Genomic DNA, 16,099 nt, shown 5'->3' with positions numbered 1-16,099 from the left:
ATTTGTTGGCCACTCTCATCAAGTTTTATAGACTATCAAAAATATTTTGAATTTGCACCTATAGAGCTATACATGATAATTTCAAGTAAAAGGTGTTTCTCAAATAAGAGCATATGAAGTATGTTGCTTCTGTCAGTGGTTTTCAACCTTTTTATCCTTGTGAATTGGCTGGACCACAACCTTTGAGAGCCACTGTTTTAAATGGAATGAGGTGGACCAGTGGCTTTTAATTTTTTCTGTCTGTAGGTTAGACTGGTAATTGAAAACAGTTGGCTTAAATTATAAACTTTTTTTTTTTTTTGTGGCGGGGGGATCATACCCGGCAGAGCTCAGCAGTTACTCCTGGCTCTACTTTCACGCTCCTGGCAGGCTCGGGGGACCATATGGGATGCCAGGATTCAAACCACCATCCTTCTGCATGCAAGGCAAACACTTTACCTCCATGTTATCTCTTCAGCCCCAAATATAAAATTTTGTAGCATGGCAATATGCTTTTCATATTTATCTTTCAGCCTGTTGAGATAATTGAGTCTGGCTATAGTATTATTACTTGAATTTTAGGAATGCTTATCTCCTAGCCTCTTTGGTTTGCTTTTATGCCTTCACCTCTTTTTATGCTGTGAGTCTTGCATTTCAGTGAACCACCCAAGTTTATTTTCTGCCATAAACTTCTGATGTTTATAACTACTGAATGTTGGAGTTGGAGAGACAGTATAGTAGGCAAAAGGCTTGCCTTGGATGCAATTGATTAGGATTCAATACCTGGCACCATATATGTTTCCTTGAGCTCCATGAGGAGTGATTGATCCGTGAACTCAGAGCAAGGAGTACACCCTGAGCACTGCTGAGTGTGCCCTTAAACCAAAAACCAAACAAACAAAATTAACTATTTAAGTGTCAGGTAGTTTTGTTTCACCTCAGTGGCAGATGAGAATCCAATGGAATTTTCAAAAACGTAATTTTTTTTTTTTGAGTCACACCTGTCAGTACTCAGGGGTTACTCCTGGCACTGGGCTCAGAAATCGCCCCTGGCAGGCACAGCGGACCATATGGGATGCCGGGATTTGAACCACCGACCTTCTGCATGAAAGGCAAACACCTTACCTCCATGATATTTCTCCGGCCCCAAAAACGTAATTTTTTTTCAACAGAATTGTGAATTTGTTTTGTTTACTGTTTGGAGGTTATGTTTGAAATCCTAAGATACCTTATCTTACTTAAAATTAAATTAAGAATTTTTAGATTAAGTGAATAGATACTTTTCCTAGCACTTGAACCATCTTTTTATGGCCAGAATTAATGTACACTTCCCTTGAATATTTGTTGCTGTCATTTAAATGTAGACACTATTTACTGCTATTGAAAGAACACAGTATTAAAAAAATACTGTTATGGTAGCCCTAGAATAATTATGTTATTTACATTTAGGGATACTACATCAAAATCAATGCTGTCTTAAACTTTCTTATTTCATCTTATCTTATTTTCCCCCCCTGTGATTTGGGTTTGTTCTGTGAAATCTTGCTTTTAGCATAGGATTGGGTGAGTTGGCAGTATTTTTGATTATGGTCTATAAAATTATCTGTTTTTTTAGTTTAGTATATGAGAATAAGTTCAATTTTTTTGTTTGTTTTCTTTTGGTTTTTGGTTCACATCCTGTGGTGCTCAGGGTCTTCAATTAGAAATTATACCTGGTGGAGTTTGGAAAAAATATGAAATATCAGGGATTGAACCCTGGTTGGCCATGAGCAAGATAAGCCCTATACCCTATATTACTTATTGCTCTGACTCCCAAGTGAGTGAGTATAAATTAAATGATTATATATATATATATATATGTATATATATATTTTCTCAGATGGTAAGTGCTATAAATACAGAAGCATAATAACAGTAAAACCCAACTAAAGTACCTCCTGCATGAAACTTAAATTCTGGTGTGGTAAAGAGCAGATAATAAACTGCATAAAATAGTGAAATATATAACATATCAGATAGTGGCAAATGCTTTGAAGGAAAATGAAGTAGGGAAGAGATTAGGTGAATATTGGGTAGTTAGAATTTATAAACATCAATATGGGGTGGGAGGAGAAGTATTGGAATTTTAAATGACATGATCAAGGAAGGTTTAACTGATGAACTGGCATTTGAGTTAAAATCTGAAGAATGTGGGCATAAGCTGTATGTATATTGGGGGAAAGTGTTTCTGGTGAATGAATCACACTTGCATTTTTCAGATAACTGAGTTTGTTGGAACTCATGGAATTGTCAGTTAAATGAATGTTATTGTCGGTATACTCAATATTTTTATTTTGACAGAATGTCTAGTAAGGAAGTGAAGACTGCTCTAAAAAGTGCTAGAGAAGCAATCAGAAATAAAGAATACAAAGAAGCACTGAAACATTGTAAGGTAATTCATTATTATTTTTTACATGATAAAAATGTTACCTACTTCTGAGTATTGTAGTTTTGTAGTATGCACATTACTGTCTAATAAAAATTATAAGGCCTTTTGGTAGACCTATTCAAGTGGTTATGCAGGATAAAACATATACATTTAGTTCAGGGGTCTCAAACTCAATTTACCTGGGGGCCGCAGGAGGCAAAGTCAGGGTGGTCCTTGAGTGCAAAGTCAGTAGTAAGCCTTGAACATTGGGGGGTGTGACCCAAACAACTAAAACAAAACAAAACAAAAAAAGATTCCTCTAGGTCCACAAAATGTTGTACAGAGGGCCGTTTGCGGCCCACGGATTTTGAGACCCCTTTAGTGTGTGTGTGTGTGTGTGTGTGTGTGGTTTTTGGGTCACACCCGGCAGTGCTCAGGGGTTATTCCTGGCTCCAGGCTCAGAAACTGCTCCTGGCAGGCACGGGGGACCATATGGGACGCAGGGATTCGAACCGATGACCTCCTGCATGAAAGGCAAACGCCTTACCTCCATGCTATTTCTCCGGCCCCTGTTTGCTTGTTTTGATTTTTGGCTACACCTGTAGCACTCAGGGGTTACTCTTGGCTCTATGTTTAGAAGTTATTCCTGGGGACCATATGGGGTGCCAGGGATTGAACATGGATTGGCATTATGCAAGGCAAATGCCTGACTCACTGTGCTATCACTCTGGTCTTAAATTTAGCCTAGTTCTTGAGCTTGAGAAACAGCTCAAGAACTGCTTTGACTATACTCACTAAAACAGCTTGTTACTGGAATAAAAGACAGACCCTCAGATCAGTGGAATAGACTTGAGTATTCAGAGAATGTGTCCCAGATATACAAACAATCTTTGATAAAGATGCAAGAAATACAAAATGGAACAAGGAAAGGCTCTTTAACAAGTGGTGTTGGAGCAACTGGTCAGCCGCTTGCAAGAAAGCAAAGTCAGACCTCCATCTAACACCATGCACAAAGGTCAAATCCAAATGGATTAAAAACCTGGGTATCAGATCCGAAATCATAAGGTATATTGAACAACATGTAGATAAAACACTCTGATATTGAGACTAAAGGCATCTTCAAGGCAGAAACAGCACTATCGATACAAGTAGAAACAGAGATAAACAAATGGAACTATATTAAGCTATGAAGCTTCTGCAGCTCAAAGGAAATAGTGCCTAGGATACAAAAGCCACCCACAGATTGGGAGAAACTATTCACCCAATACCCATCAGACAAGGGGCTAATATCTAAGATATGCAAGTTACGGACAGAACTTAACAAGAAAAAACATCTAACCCCATCAAAAAATGGAGAGGAAGAAATGAACAGTCAGTTTCTCAAAGAAGAAATACAAATGGCCAAAAAGCACATGAAAAAATGCTCCACATCACTAATTATCAGGGAGATACAAATCAAAACAATTATTAGGTACCATCTTATGCCACAGAAACTGGCACACATCACAAAACCCAAGAACATTAAATACTGGTGGGATGTGGGAGAAAATAACTCTTATTCACTGCTGGTGGGAATACTGTCTAAACCAGCCCTTATGGAAAACAATTATGGAGATTCCTCAAAAAACTGGAAATTGAGCTCCCATATGATCCAGGTATACTACTCCTAGGGATATACCCTAGGAACACAAAAATGAAATACAAAAATCCCTCCCTCATACTTATATTCATCACAGCATTATTTGTAATTGCCAGACTCTGGAAACAACCAAGATGCCTTTCAACAGATTAATGGCTAAAGAAACTCTGGTACATATACACAATGGAATATTATGCAGCTGTCAGGAGAGATGAAGTCATGACATTTTTCTATACATGGATGGACATGGAATTTATTATGTTGAGTGAAATAAGTCAGAGGGAGAGAGAGAGACATAGAATAGCATCACTCATTTATGGGTTTTAAGAAAAATAAAAGATATTATTGTAATAATGCCCAGAGATAAGGGCTGGAAGGACTGGCTCACGATATGAAGCTCACCTCAAGGAGAGGTGAGTGCAGTTAGAACACTAACAACCACCAGGACGATGTTAATGAGTGAGAGAAATAGAATGCCTGTCTTGAATATAGGCAGGGGTGTGGGTGGAGAGATATGGGGTGCATTGGTGGTGGGAATGTTGCACTGGTGAAGGGGTGTTCTTTTCATGACTAAAACGTCAAGCACAGTCATGTTTATAATTACAGTGTTTAAATTAAGATAATAATAAGTAATAAGAATAATAATAATAATAATAATAAAGAACTGCTTTGATAATTCATCCTCAACCATTCTAAAACAAGGGAAGGAAGACACAGGCCATAGTCAGTTTTGGGGATTTGGAAGTGAGAAAAGGGGAGAATGCGGGTAAACTATGAACTGAGATCCTGTAATTTGGTAGATAGTAGTGTATCTCTGATTGCTTGATTGGCTTGGCATTTGTTCCACGGCCATGTATCAGTCTTTATTCTTTAAAGCCCCCAGTGTTTGCAGCTTGGTAGTTACTTTGTTGCTTATGGGAGGAGACGAGTATTGGGTAGAATGGAACAGTGCTGGTAGATTGGGTGACATGATCCTAAAGGTGTTAGCATAGATGCGTAGAAAGCCTAGTAATTTTGACAGTTCAACTCTAACAAGAACATTCTTAGTTTTCTTTAGGAATTTGTAGACACTTTAAAACTCATTTTATATTAGGCTACTAGTCTTGTATTTGTTCACTGGGAACATACAGGCTTTCCTTTTTCAAATTTTTTTAGCCAGTGCTGCATGTATTAATTTTCTCATTGATTGAGCTGATAGCCATTTGTTTATATATTTTAGTTACCAACCTTCATTTTGAATACATTTGATATAGTTGCATTGGGTCAATCTTCTTTCCAAGTCTATAATTTCTTTGTAAAATTGTATCCTTGTATGTATGTGGAAATATTATCATAGTGAGGGAAAATAGAGATGTTTTATATAGTGAAATGATAACAAAAAAATTGTTTTCTCTTGACAAGCCAGTAGCAGTTTGGGAGTGAAGGCAAGGGGGATAATGTTGGATGATAAGAATTCTCTTATTGTTTTTATAACCAGTATGCTTAAGGGAATTAACTGGATACATTAGGACTATTTGGACAGCTTTTAAAAAAATAATTTGGGAGTGGTTCAGACCTCATATTGCTCAAGAGTTACTTGAGCGCTCAGGGACCACTCTTAGCAGGCTCGATAGACAGCATGCTGTACTGGGGATTGGACACGGCTTGGACACTTGTAAGGCTATTGCTCTGTGCCTATATTTGGACAACTTTAAAAAAAAATTGTCCTTTGCATTTCACACCTCTTCCTAGTCCAACTTTCTCTTAAGGGAAACTAAAGACAGAGAGGTTCAGCTGTTTTCTTAAGATTGCCTCTCTGGGGGCCAGAGCAATAGTACAGTGGGTAGGGTATTTGCCTTGCATGCACTGACTCAGCTTTGATCCCTGGCATCCCATATGGTTTTCCGAGCCTGCCAGGCATAACCCCTGAGTGCCACCTGCTGGATGTGGTACCCTGGCCCCCCCAATAAAAGATTGCTTGTTAGTGGCAGGTAGAAATTTTCTGACTTTCATGTAGTCTTTTTCTGTTGTTGTTTACTCCTTTGTGCTCAAATTTTAATGAGTTCTTTTAATTTTCTTACCCAGACAGTGTTAAAACAGGAGAAAAATAACTATAATGCCTGGGTTTTCATTGGTGTTGCTGCAGCTGAACTGGAACAACCTGATCAGGCCCAGGGTGCCTATAAGAAAGCTGCTGAGCTAGAGCCAGACCAATTACTGGCTTGGCAGGTAAGTAGGAATGTTTTATTTTATTATTATTTTTTAAAAATAAATTTTAATTACTTTACTTAAAATACCCTGGTTACAAGGTTGTTTATAATGCAGGTTTTTTCCCTCACAGTTACAAAGTTTTTTAAGATTGTGTTTCAGTCATACAATGTATAACACCCTTCACCAGTTTCCTGCCACCAATGCCCCTGTTTTCCTCCCCCCACCCCCGGCTTGCCTCTGGAACAGACATTTTACTAGTTCTTGTCCAAAGTGATCATTTTCAACTATCTTTGTCATGGTGGTACCGTCTCTACTTTAACTGCACTCCCTTGCTATTTGTGGCAAGCTTCCTATGATGCACTGGTCTTCCTAGCCTTTCTTGTCTCTGGATATTATTACAATACTATCTTTTTTTTTATATCCCACAAATGAGTGCAATCATTCTATGTCTATTCCTTCTCCTCTGACTATTTTTGCTCAGCATAATACTCCCCATATCCATTCATATAATCAAATTCTATGACTTCATTTTAGAACTTTTCCTCCCCATATCATAGTTAATAATTTTCCTCCATTTTTCAAAATGCAAGTAACATACTAGATACTGAATGATCCCTTTTACATGTGGGTGATTATGATAAAGAAAATAATTAGGGGATAGTAATAAGGGAAAAACATAGTAACATGATAAGGGAATAAGAAATGGTCAAAAGTAACAGATCATGAAAACATGTGTAGAGCTGGGGAGCTCATCTCTTATGGTAGGGGAGTCTGGGCAGTGGGTGGATGATGGGGTGAGTTTAAGGGTGGGTATGGCGCTGAGACAGTAGTAGAGGAAAGTGACACACTGATGGAAGGTGTGGGGTTGGCATGTTGTAGGCAAGAAGCCTTGTCAGTATTGTAAATCACGATTTAAAATGAAAAAAACAAAAAACAAAAAACAAAAACAAGTATTTAAATGTCTATTTCCTCCTAAGAAAAGCTTTTAATTTACTAGATTTCTAAGCCTGAAAGTTTCTTTAAAAAAGTGATGTTAGCCTTGCAAGCAGCCGAGCCAAAGGTGGTTGCTTCGAATCCCGGTGTCCCATATGGTCCCCCGTGCCTGCCAGGAGCTATTTCTGAGCAGACAGCCAGGAGTAACCTCTGAGCAAAGCCGGGTGTGGCCCAAAAACCAAAAAAAAAAAAAAAAAAAAAAAAAAGTGATGTTAGGTATGTTCTTTATCAAAAAAGAATGCCTGTCTTGAATGCAGGCAAGGGATGGGGAAGGACAGAGATGGATGGCATGCATTGGTGGTGGAAATATTGCACTGTGGTGAAGGGGGCAGTGCTCTTTTTTGTTTATTTGTATAAATGAAACCCAACTACAAACATATTTGTAATCATCATGGTTCTTAAATAAAGATATGTATTAAAAAAAAAAGTAGGCTCTGGGCCCGGAGAGATAGCACAGCGGTGTTTGCCTTGCAAGCAGCCGACCCAGGACCAAAGGTGGTTGGTTCGAATCCCGGTGTCTCATATGGTCCTCCGTGCCTGCCAGGAGCAGCTATTTCTGAGCAGACAGCCAGGAGTAACCCCTGAGCACCGCCGGGTGTGACCCAAAAACCAAAAAAAAAAAAAAAAAGTAGGCTTTTTACCATTTGTGTGTGTGTGTGTGTGTGTGTGTGTGTGTGTGTGTGTGTGTGTGTGTTCTTGGGCCACACCTGTTAGTGCTCAGGGTTTACTATTGGCTCTGAACTCAGGAATTGCTCTGGCAGGCTTCAGGCTTGGTGGAACCATATGGGATGCTGAGCTTTGAACCCAGCCTGGATTGGCCACATGTAAGGCAAATGCCCTATCGCTGTTTTGTTGCACCATCTCCTTTGTGTTTTTTTTTTAAGTTGGCTTTCCTCCCTGTTTCATATTTTATAACTGTTTCATATGTTCCCCACATCTTAGAAATTAGAATCTGCGCAACTAAGGGAGTAGGCACTGGCAAACTGATTTGTCTCAGGTTTACATGAGCTATTATGTGAGGGTTTCTGCTAACACTTAGATTCCTTTTATGATATACTCACTGGTCAAAAGTATCTGATCTTTGCTATATGTAAAAAATGATTGTATACACAGATTGCTGGGATTTTTGGTTTATTTTGGGGCTACACCTGGTGATGCTGGTGATTAGGCTTCTGCAGAAATTACTCCTAGCAGGGCTCAGAGAAGTATTAAGGATGCTGGATTGGACCCAAGCCAGCCCTCTGCAAAGCAAGCACCCTCCCTGCATACTGTCTCTCCAGCCCCTAACTGGAAATTTTTGTTTGACTATATTTATGCTATATTTTTAAGGCGTATTAAGAATCATATCTTAGTATTTTAGAGTTCAATATTATAGGATAATATTAAAAGTAAAGAGAATGATGTATTGAACCCCTTTGTAGTCAACTATTTACCTTTAGTAAAAATCTACCCACTGTCAATCATTTTTTAAGTACAGTCTTTGTTTTTTTTTGTTTTTTTTTTTTTCTTTTGGTTTTTGGGCCACACCTGGCGGTGCTCAGGGGTTACTCCTGGCCGTCTGCTCAGAAATAGCTCCTGGCAGGCACGGGGGACCATATGGGACACCGAGATTCGAACCAACCACCTTTGGTCCTGGATAGGCAGCTTGCAAGGCAAACGCCGCTGTGCTATCTCTCCGGGCCCTTTTAAGTACAGTCTTAGCAATTCTTGTTACCATCAATTATTTGGAGACAAATCTCAGATATGTAATTTAATTTTATATATATATATATGTATATATTTGGGGGGGGTCTCACACATGGTATTATTGCTCAGGGCTAACTCCTGACTCTGCACTCTGGGATCACTCCTGGTGGTGCTCAGGGATTGAACCTGGATTGACTGAGTGCAAGGCAAGCAAGTATCTTACCTGTTATATTATCTCTCTGGTTCCCAATTTTATTTGTATCTTAGTATTTTTATAATAAAATCTCAGTGAAGACTTTTACTTTCTTTAGCAGAATTATTGCACGATAAAAGCTGTTTTTGAAAAAATAATTTCTACCCTTCTTGTAGGGGTTAGCAAGTTTGTATGAGAAATGTAATCAAATAAATGCGAAGGATGATTTACCTGGTGTTTACCAAAAGCTCCTGGATCTTTATGAAAGGTAATTAGTATGTGGGAAAGGTCAGTTTCTTATATTCTTGAATTAAATTACACTAATTAGATGTTATTTAGAATTACTTCCAGTGTTTTTGGGGAATTGGGAAGCATTTTTCTTTCATATTGTTGTTACAGACTTTCTTGATTATGCTTGAAACAGAATTAAACTACTAATAGTAAAGTAATTGGCTAGTATTTTTATCTTTGGGAAATTGGTCTTATTTCCTACTAATATAATGGAAGATAATATTTTTAAAATATTTTCTTTTATAGTCATACTATAAAGTTTATTAAAGGTTCATCGTGGTAGGAGAGAGGGTATGTTGTAATTTAATATAATGTCTGAAAATATTGTAATATTTTAATTTTAGTACCCAAAGTTCTTGTTTATTTTCATTGTAAGTTGTTTTCTTTCCTAAGTGTTGACAAGCAGAAGTGGTGTGATGTCTGTAAGAAACTTGTGGATCTGTACTACCAAGAAAAGAATCATGTAAAGGTTAGTTCATAATTTTCTGGGGTAGAAGACCCCCACCCCCCAGTTTCTCTTAAGATATTTTTTATTGAAAGGAACTTACTTAGAAAGATGTGAATGAAGAGAAAGAGGAATATATATTCAGGAGAGAACACAGGATTAGAAGTGCAAACATACAAGCTAAACTTCTTTTAAGGGAAATATTAGAAGGAAATCTTCATTTAGCCTAAAGGAAAGTTAAATCAATATGTAGTATGATGTTAAGAGATTATAGAATAGTAAAAATTATAGAATTTTGAAAAATAAACCAGAATTAAAATGTTAAGTATCATAAATTCCAAAACTTTTTGAAACTGTAGAAGAAGAAAATAAGACATTTGTAAACTTTCATGATATATTTGAAGCATTATTATGCTAAGCTACTTTAGCTGTGAAGGTTGAGGCATGTGATCATGATATCTGTGTCTCATCTGGTATTTCAGTCTTGGTTCTAACTGATCGGGTCTTTGTAGATTTTTACAATTAATTTACATTTTATGGGGTTCATAATAGAAAGCATTTTGAACTTTCACTATTTTTATGTATTAGATAAAACATCTTGCAGATTTTATATTTTATTTGATATTAATGGTAAAAGACTTTTCGTAAATCTCCTTCTTGATAGGTGGGCCAGACATGGCACAAATTGATAAAGATACGGCAGGAAGAAGGTGCAGACAACCAAGAGCTTCATCAGTTGTGGAGGAAACTAACTCAGTTGTTGGCAGAGAGTACCGAGGACCAGAATAATGAGGCTCAGCAATTGGTAACAACTTTTTTACTGCACAGTGTCATGCAAATTTATCATCTGTATTTATAAGATAGAAATAGTGATACAGAAAAATTTGAGATACACATAATATGATAATGATGTGGATGTCAGATATTTTATAAATGTCAATTTCAAATCCATAGGAACTTTTACTGATAAAGACAGAATAATTGGCTTGTAATCTGTATATCCAAGTTTGAATTCAATTCGAATTAAATTGTTTTTCAGGGTATCAAAATCTCATTCACTTGTATTCACATTAAATCTGTCACTTAGTCATATTTGTGAAAGAAAGAACAGAGATTGGCTCTTGTACAAAATTGCTAACACTTCTGTAAAGGATGTGCCTAAAACATATTTCTTTACACGTCTGAACACAGAACTAAATTATTTTGAGATTTAATTTTGAGATTTAACAGTGAGTATGATGAATTGGACCCATCCATTGTGCATCACAAATGTTTTTAGGCTGACAAAACCGCAGACTGAGATGCGATTGGCATGGCTTTATTTGTTATGTTTTTGGTTTTGCTTTTCCTCTTTTTCTTGGGCAATTTTCATTCTTCAGAATATTTCTACTTGGGCTAGAGAGATAGTACAGTAGATAAGGTGCTTGCCTCGTATGCTGCTAACCTAGGTTCCATCCCTAGCATCTCATATGGTCACCTGCAAGGATAAGCTCTGTGAGCACTGCGAGGTATGATTCCTGAGTGCAGAGCCATTAATAATCTCTGAGCCACAAAAACAAAACAAAAATAACAAAAAAGTCAAAATCTTTTTGGTTCTCTTCTTGGTGTTAGATAAACCCTTAGTTTTTAGGTAATTTAAAGGAACTTTTCAAAAGCAGCAAATAAAAGCCCTTTGGTTTTGAGCCATAATTGGAAAATATTGCCCTTTTGTTTCTTTGTAAATGTTTAAGTAAACTTACTTCTGATTATGTCAGTATATCTTTGTTACATTGAATGGAAGCTCTGTTTTTTAATTTCAAAGTCAAATTTAGTGTGTGTGTATGTACGTGTGTGTGTCGTGTGTGTATGTGTGGGGGCATTGCCCACACCTCATCTACTGGTGTGAGAAGGCTACTTCAGTCTGTGCTTGTGCATCACTCCCAGCCATGCTTGGGAGACTTTGCACTGTGTGGGATGAATCTGCCACATGTCATGGCAAATATATTTGCCCTGATATAAACCCTTATATTATCTCTTCTGTCCCTGAATGTGATTTTTAGGTGTAAGCACTTACAGTTTCATCAAATCATGGGGAATTCATTTCTTTGCATGTTTGTGTACTCTTAATATGTTCCACTAGTCAGAAAATATTGAGAACTTAAAAAATGTCAGACAATTATTTAGGTGCTAGAGATGAAAAAAACAAGAAAATAAGATTCGACTTTGTTTTTTTTATAGTTTATCTGTATGTAGATTCAAATGTGAAAAAAAATAGTGATGAAAGTAGGAGATTTACCAAATTAAGTCATATTTTCATATTATGACTTCTGGTTATTTTTTGTAAACAGGTATTGCCAGAAAATTAGAAACATACCAAAATATGTACAGCTGTTCTTGCTCAAAAACATAAGATTTCTATGGAAATTTACTATAAACTCATATGTATAGAAATATTATTTATGTTTATTTTATTGTTTAAAAGAAATGGTTTCATCATAATTCAGTCCTGTCTTTCTTACTGAAAGTATAGCTTGGCTGCACACAATTTTAAACTTGGAATATTTGCTACCAATACAGATGTTGCTAATTTTTTTTAATCTCGCATTAATTTAGTGCATCTTTTGGCTAGTTGAAGTTAGAATGTATTTTTTTTTTTTTGGCTTTTGGCTTTTGGGCCACACCCGGCGATGCTCAAGGGTTACTCCTGGCTGTCTGCTCAGAAATAGCTCCTGCCAGGCACGGGGGTCCATATGGGACACCGGGATTCGAACCAACCACCTTTGGTCCGAGATTGGCTGCTTGCAAGGCAAGCGCCGCTGTGCTATCTCTCCAGGCCCAGTTAGAATGTATTTTAAAATTTACATAATCATTTTTGTTCTCATCAAAATTACTAGGGCCAGACAATAAAATACAGGTGCAGTTTTTTGAAGGTGTGGTTTGAAATTAGTCTCGAAGTCCAATTCTTTATTATATTTATTATTTAAGTATACTACAAGTTAAATATTTTTCATTTCAGCTTTTATCTGCCTTTGAGAATGCACTGGTATCATCAGATAAGATTCCTAGTGAAGATCACCAAGTACTCTATAGCCAGTTCATTCAGTGTTTATCCAAAGTATGTTGATTTCCTTTTATTGTGGGGGAGGGTTTCCAAATAATATACAGCCACTTCTCATGGTATTTGACTTACTCATGCAGATGGAATAGTTTGATGCTTGGGCCCAGAAATTCTGAAAGCCACCAGGATCATACTGGGTGGTACTCAGGGTGGGGTCATATGGTACTTGTGATTAAATTTGGGGTCTTGCAAGAACAAGGCATGTGCTCTAGCCTTTTCATTTACTGACCCCAAAGTATGTTAGTTTTCCAAATCACTAATGAGACTTTCATATTTGTTTATCTTTATTTTTGGTTTTGGTTTTCGGGCCAGACCTGGCGGCATTCAGAGGTTACTCTTGTCTCTGTGCTCAGAAATCTCTTCTGGTAGGCTGGGGGACTATATGGAATGCCCACGTCATTTGGAATTGAACCCAGATTGGCAGTGTGCAAGGCATATATCCAGCCCACTGTGCTATCACTTCAGCCCGGAGATTTTCACTTTGTTTGTTTGTTTGATTGTTTTTTGGGCCATACCCGGCAGTGCTCAGGGGTTACTCCTGGCTATCTGCTCAGAAATAGCTCCTGGCATGCACGGGGGACCATATGGCATACCGGGATTCAAACTAACCACCTTATGTCTTGGATTGGCTGCTTGCAAGGCAAATACCACCGTGCTATCTCTCCGGCCCTAAAAGATTTTCACATTTTAATCAGAAAACTTCAGAAGCATATTTTAGTACTACTTAATTTGTTTCATTTCTGTATTTTCAAGTTTCCTCATGAGACTGCTCGGTTGAAGAAGGCTTGTGAAGAAATGATAAAAATTTATCCCACCGTACAATATCCATTAGAAGTGCTTTGTCTGCATTTAATAGATTCAGGTAAATTTTTTTTTATTGTGTGTCCTAGGGGTTTATGAGTGGGAAGGACAGTACTCATACTGCTATGAGTCAGGAATTTCTTTATTTAGTGCCTGCCTGCTTAAGGTGCTATTTCAATAGTTCTGGACCTAATGAGAACTTTATAAAAGATAAGAACTTCTTATAAAAGTTATGTAACGTTTATATATTATAAAAGTTTTTGGGGCTGGAGCCATAGTGCAGCAGTAAGGCATTTGCCTTGCATGTACTAACCTAAGACAGATCTCGGTTTGATCCAATTTCTGAGCACATAGCCAGGAGTAACCCCTGAGCATCACCTGCTGTGGCCCAAAAACAAAAACAAAAATGTTCTTTTGCAATCAAGCAATAAACAATCAAAGGAATGCAAGTTGGAAAAGAGGCAAAATTATTACGTTTTTCAGATGACACGGTAAGATGCATAAAAGACCCTAAAGAGTTTACATAAAAGATTTTAAAAATGGGCCAGAGTGGTGACTCATGCGGTAGGGTGTCTGCCTTGCACACACTAACCTAGGACAGACCGTGGTTTGATCCCAGCGTCCCCCAAGCTAGGAGTGATTTCTGAGCGCATAGCCAGGAGTAGCCCTTGAGTGTCACCAAGTGTGGCCCAAAAACCAAAAAAAAAAAAAAAAAAAAAAAAAAGGTTTTAAAAACAATAATCAATACAGCAAAGTGACTAACTACAAAGTTATTACACAAAAATTGTTGCATTCTTATATGCAAATAGTGAATCAGAAGGGGAAGAGTCTATCTAGAGTCTATCCCATTCAAAATAGTGTCCAAAAAACATCAAATACCTATGAATCAATTTAAGAGAAGATGTGGGAAATTTATACCATGAAAACTTTAAATCACTTAGAGAGGTAGGAGAAAATATTAGGAATTGGAAAAATATTCCATGCTCATGAATTGGAAATTCAGATGATATTATTCAAGTATTTAGAACAGTCAGTAATAAAGTTTGTATGGAATCAGAAGAGACCTTGAATAGTTAACACTATACTGAAAAATAACTGAAGGTGTCTCTTAACACTTGATTTGCAGCTATACTCTCAAGTGATAGTGATAAAATGGTACTAGAATACGGGTAGACTTTCTGACCATAGGGTCAAATATCCAGGACAAATTTCTGTATCTATGGATAACTAATTTTCGACAAAGAGCTCAGAGTACGAAACGGAGTAAAGATAACTTTTTTAACAAATGATGCTGGGGAAACTAGATCATCATGTATAGAAGAACTAAATTGAATCTATATCTTACAACTTATATCAAAGTCAGTTGAAAGTGAATCAAAGATCTTGAGATCAGACTGGAATCTATACAGTACATTGAGAATATATGGGTAGAATGGTCCAAGGTTTGGCGTTTAAAAGTGTCTTCATTGATATGATCTTATTGGCAAAGGCAGTGGAATAAAAAGCTAACAAATGGCTAACAAATGGGACTAAATCAAATTAAAGAATTTTTGTATGACAAAAGAAACATATATTAAAACTAAAGAAAGACAGAAAATTGAGTGGGAGAAAATATTCTCATTCAACACATCAGATATAGGATTGATATCTAGAATATGTAAAGTACTTATAAAGATAAACAGTAACACAAATTTCAAAATATTATTAGAAAAGGGAGAGGAAATAAATAGGCACTTCTTGGAGGAAGTCAGGCAGGTGGCCAATGGCACATTAAAAAGGCTTATCTTCACTTACTATTAGTGAAATCTAAACCAAGACTACAATGAAAGACTGTCTCACACCAGTGAAATGACACAGAACATAAATACTGGAAACAATCTGTGTTTGTAGGGTTGTGGTGAAAATAGAACTCTCACTTACTGCTGGTGGGAACATTGTCCATATTGCTTTCAAAAGCAATATGGAGATTTATCAGTGAACTAAGGATTCAGTTGAAAGAAATCTCAGCAATTTTACTTCTAAGTATTCCCCCCAGGACACAAATCATTCATTCATAAATACATACTGCGTAAAATTATTAATTGTAACACTTAGTAAATAGCTAAGATATAAAATCAATCTAGATGTTCCATGACAAATGAGTGGATTATGAAAATGTTATATATATGTGTGTGTATATATATGTATACACACAGACACTATGGAATACTGTGTAGTTACAAGGAATAATGGAACCATGCCATTTGCTGCAACATGGATGGAACTGGAAGAAAACATGTTAAGCGAAGTAAGCCATAAGAAGACAAACACAGGATGATCTCACTTATCTGTCTATATAAAATAGCTTGATGAAGGAATGCAGTACAGTAAAGGAGGGA

General features: G+C 37.0%; 1 protein-coding gene across 1 annotated transcript in view; it reads left to right on the top strand.

Annotated features, from left to right (window-relative positions):
• SKIC3 (SKI3 subunit of superkiller complex) overlaps positions 1 to 16,099 on the top strand; it is a 74,128-nt gene that overhangs the window by 4,364 nt on the left and 53,665 nt on the right. The window contains exons 3-9 of the mRNA XM_049769173.1: positions 2,320 to 2,410; positions 6,090 to 6,233; positions 9,264 to 9,355; positions 9,772 to 9,847; positions 10,488 to 10,628; positions 12,819 to 12,917; positions 13,674 to 13,782. Coding sequence (XP_049625130.1) covers positions 2,321 to 2,410; positions 6,090 to 6,233; positions 9,264 to 9,355; positions 9,772 to 9,847; positions 10,488 to 10,628; positions 12,819 to 12,917; positions 13,674 to 13,782 — 751 coding nt within the window. The 5' untranslated portion in view covers position 2,320. The remainder of the gene's footprint in view (positions 1 to 2,319; positions 2,411 to 6,089; positions 6,234 to 9,263; positions 9,356 to 9,771; positions 9,848 to 10,487; positions 10,629 to 12,818; positions 12,918 to 13,673; positions 13,783 to 16,099) is intronic.

The sequence above is a fragment of the Suncus etruscus genome, chromosome 2 (genome assembly GCF_024139225.1).
Source record: "Suncus etruscus isolate mSunEtr1 chromosome 2, mSunEtr1.pri.cur, whole genome shotgun sequence".
Taxonomy (NCBI): domain Eukaryota; kingdom Metazoa; phylum Chordata; class Mammalia; order Eulipotyphla; family Soricidae; genus Suncus; species Suncus etruscus.
This window is presented reverse-complemented; position numbering and strand designations above follow the sequence as displayed.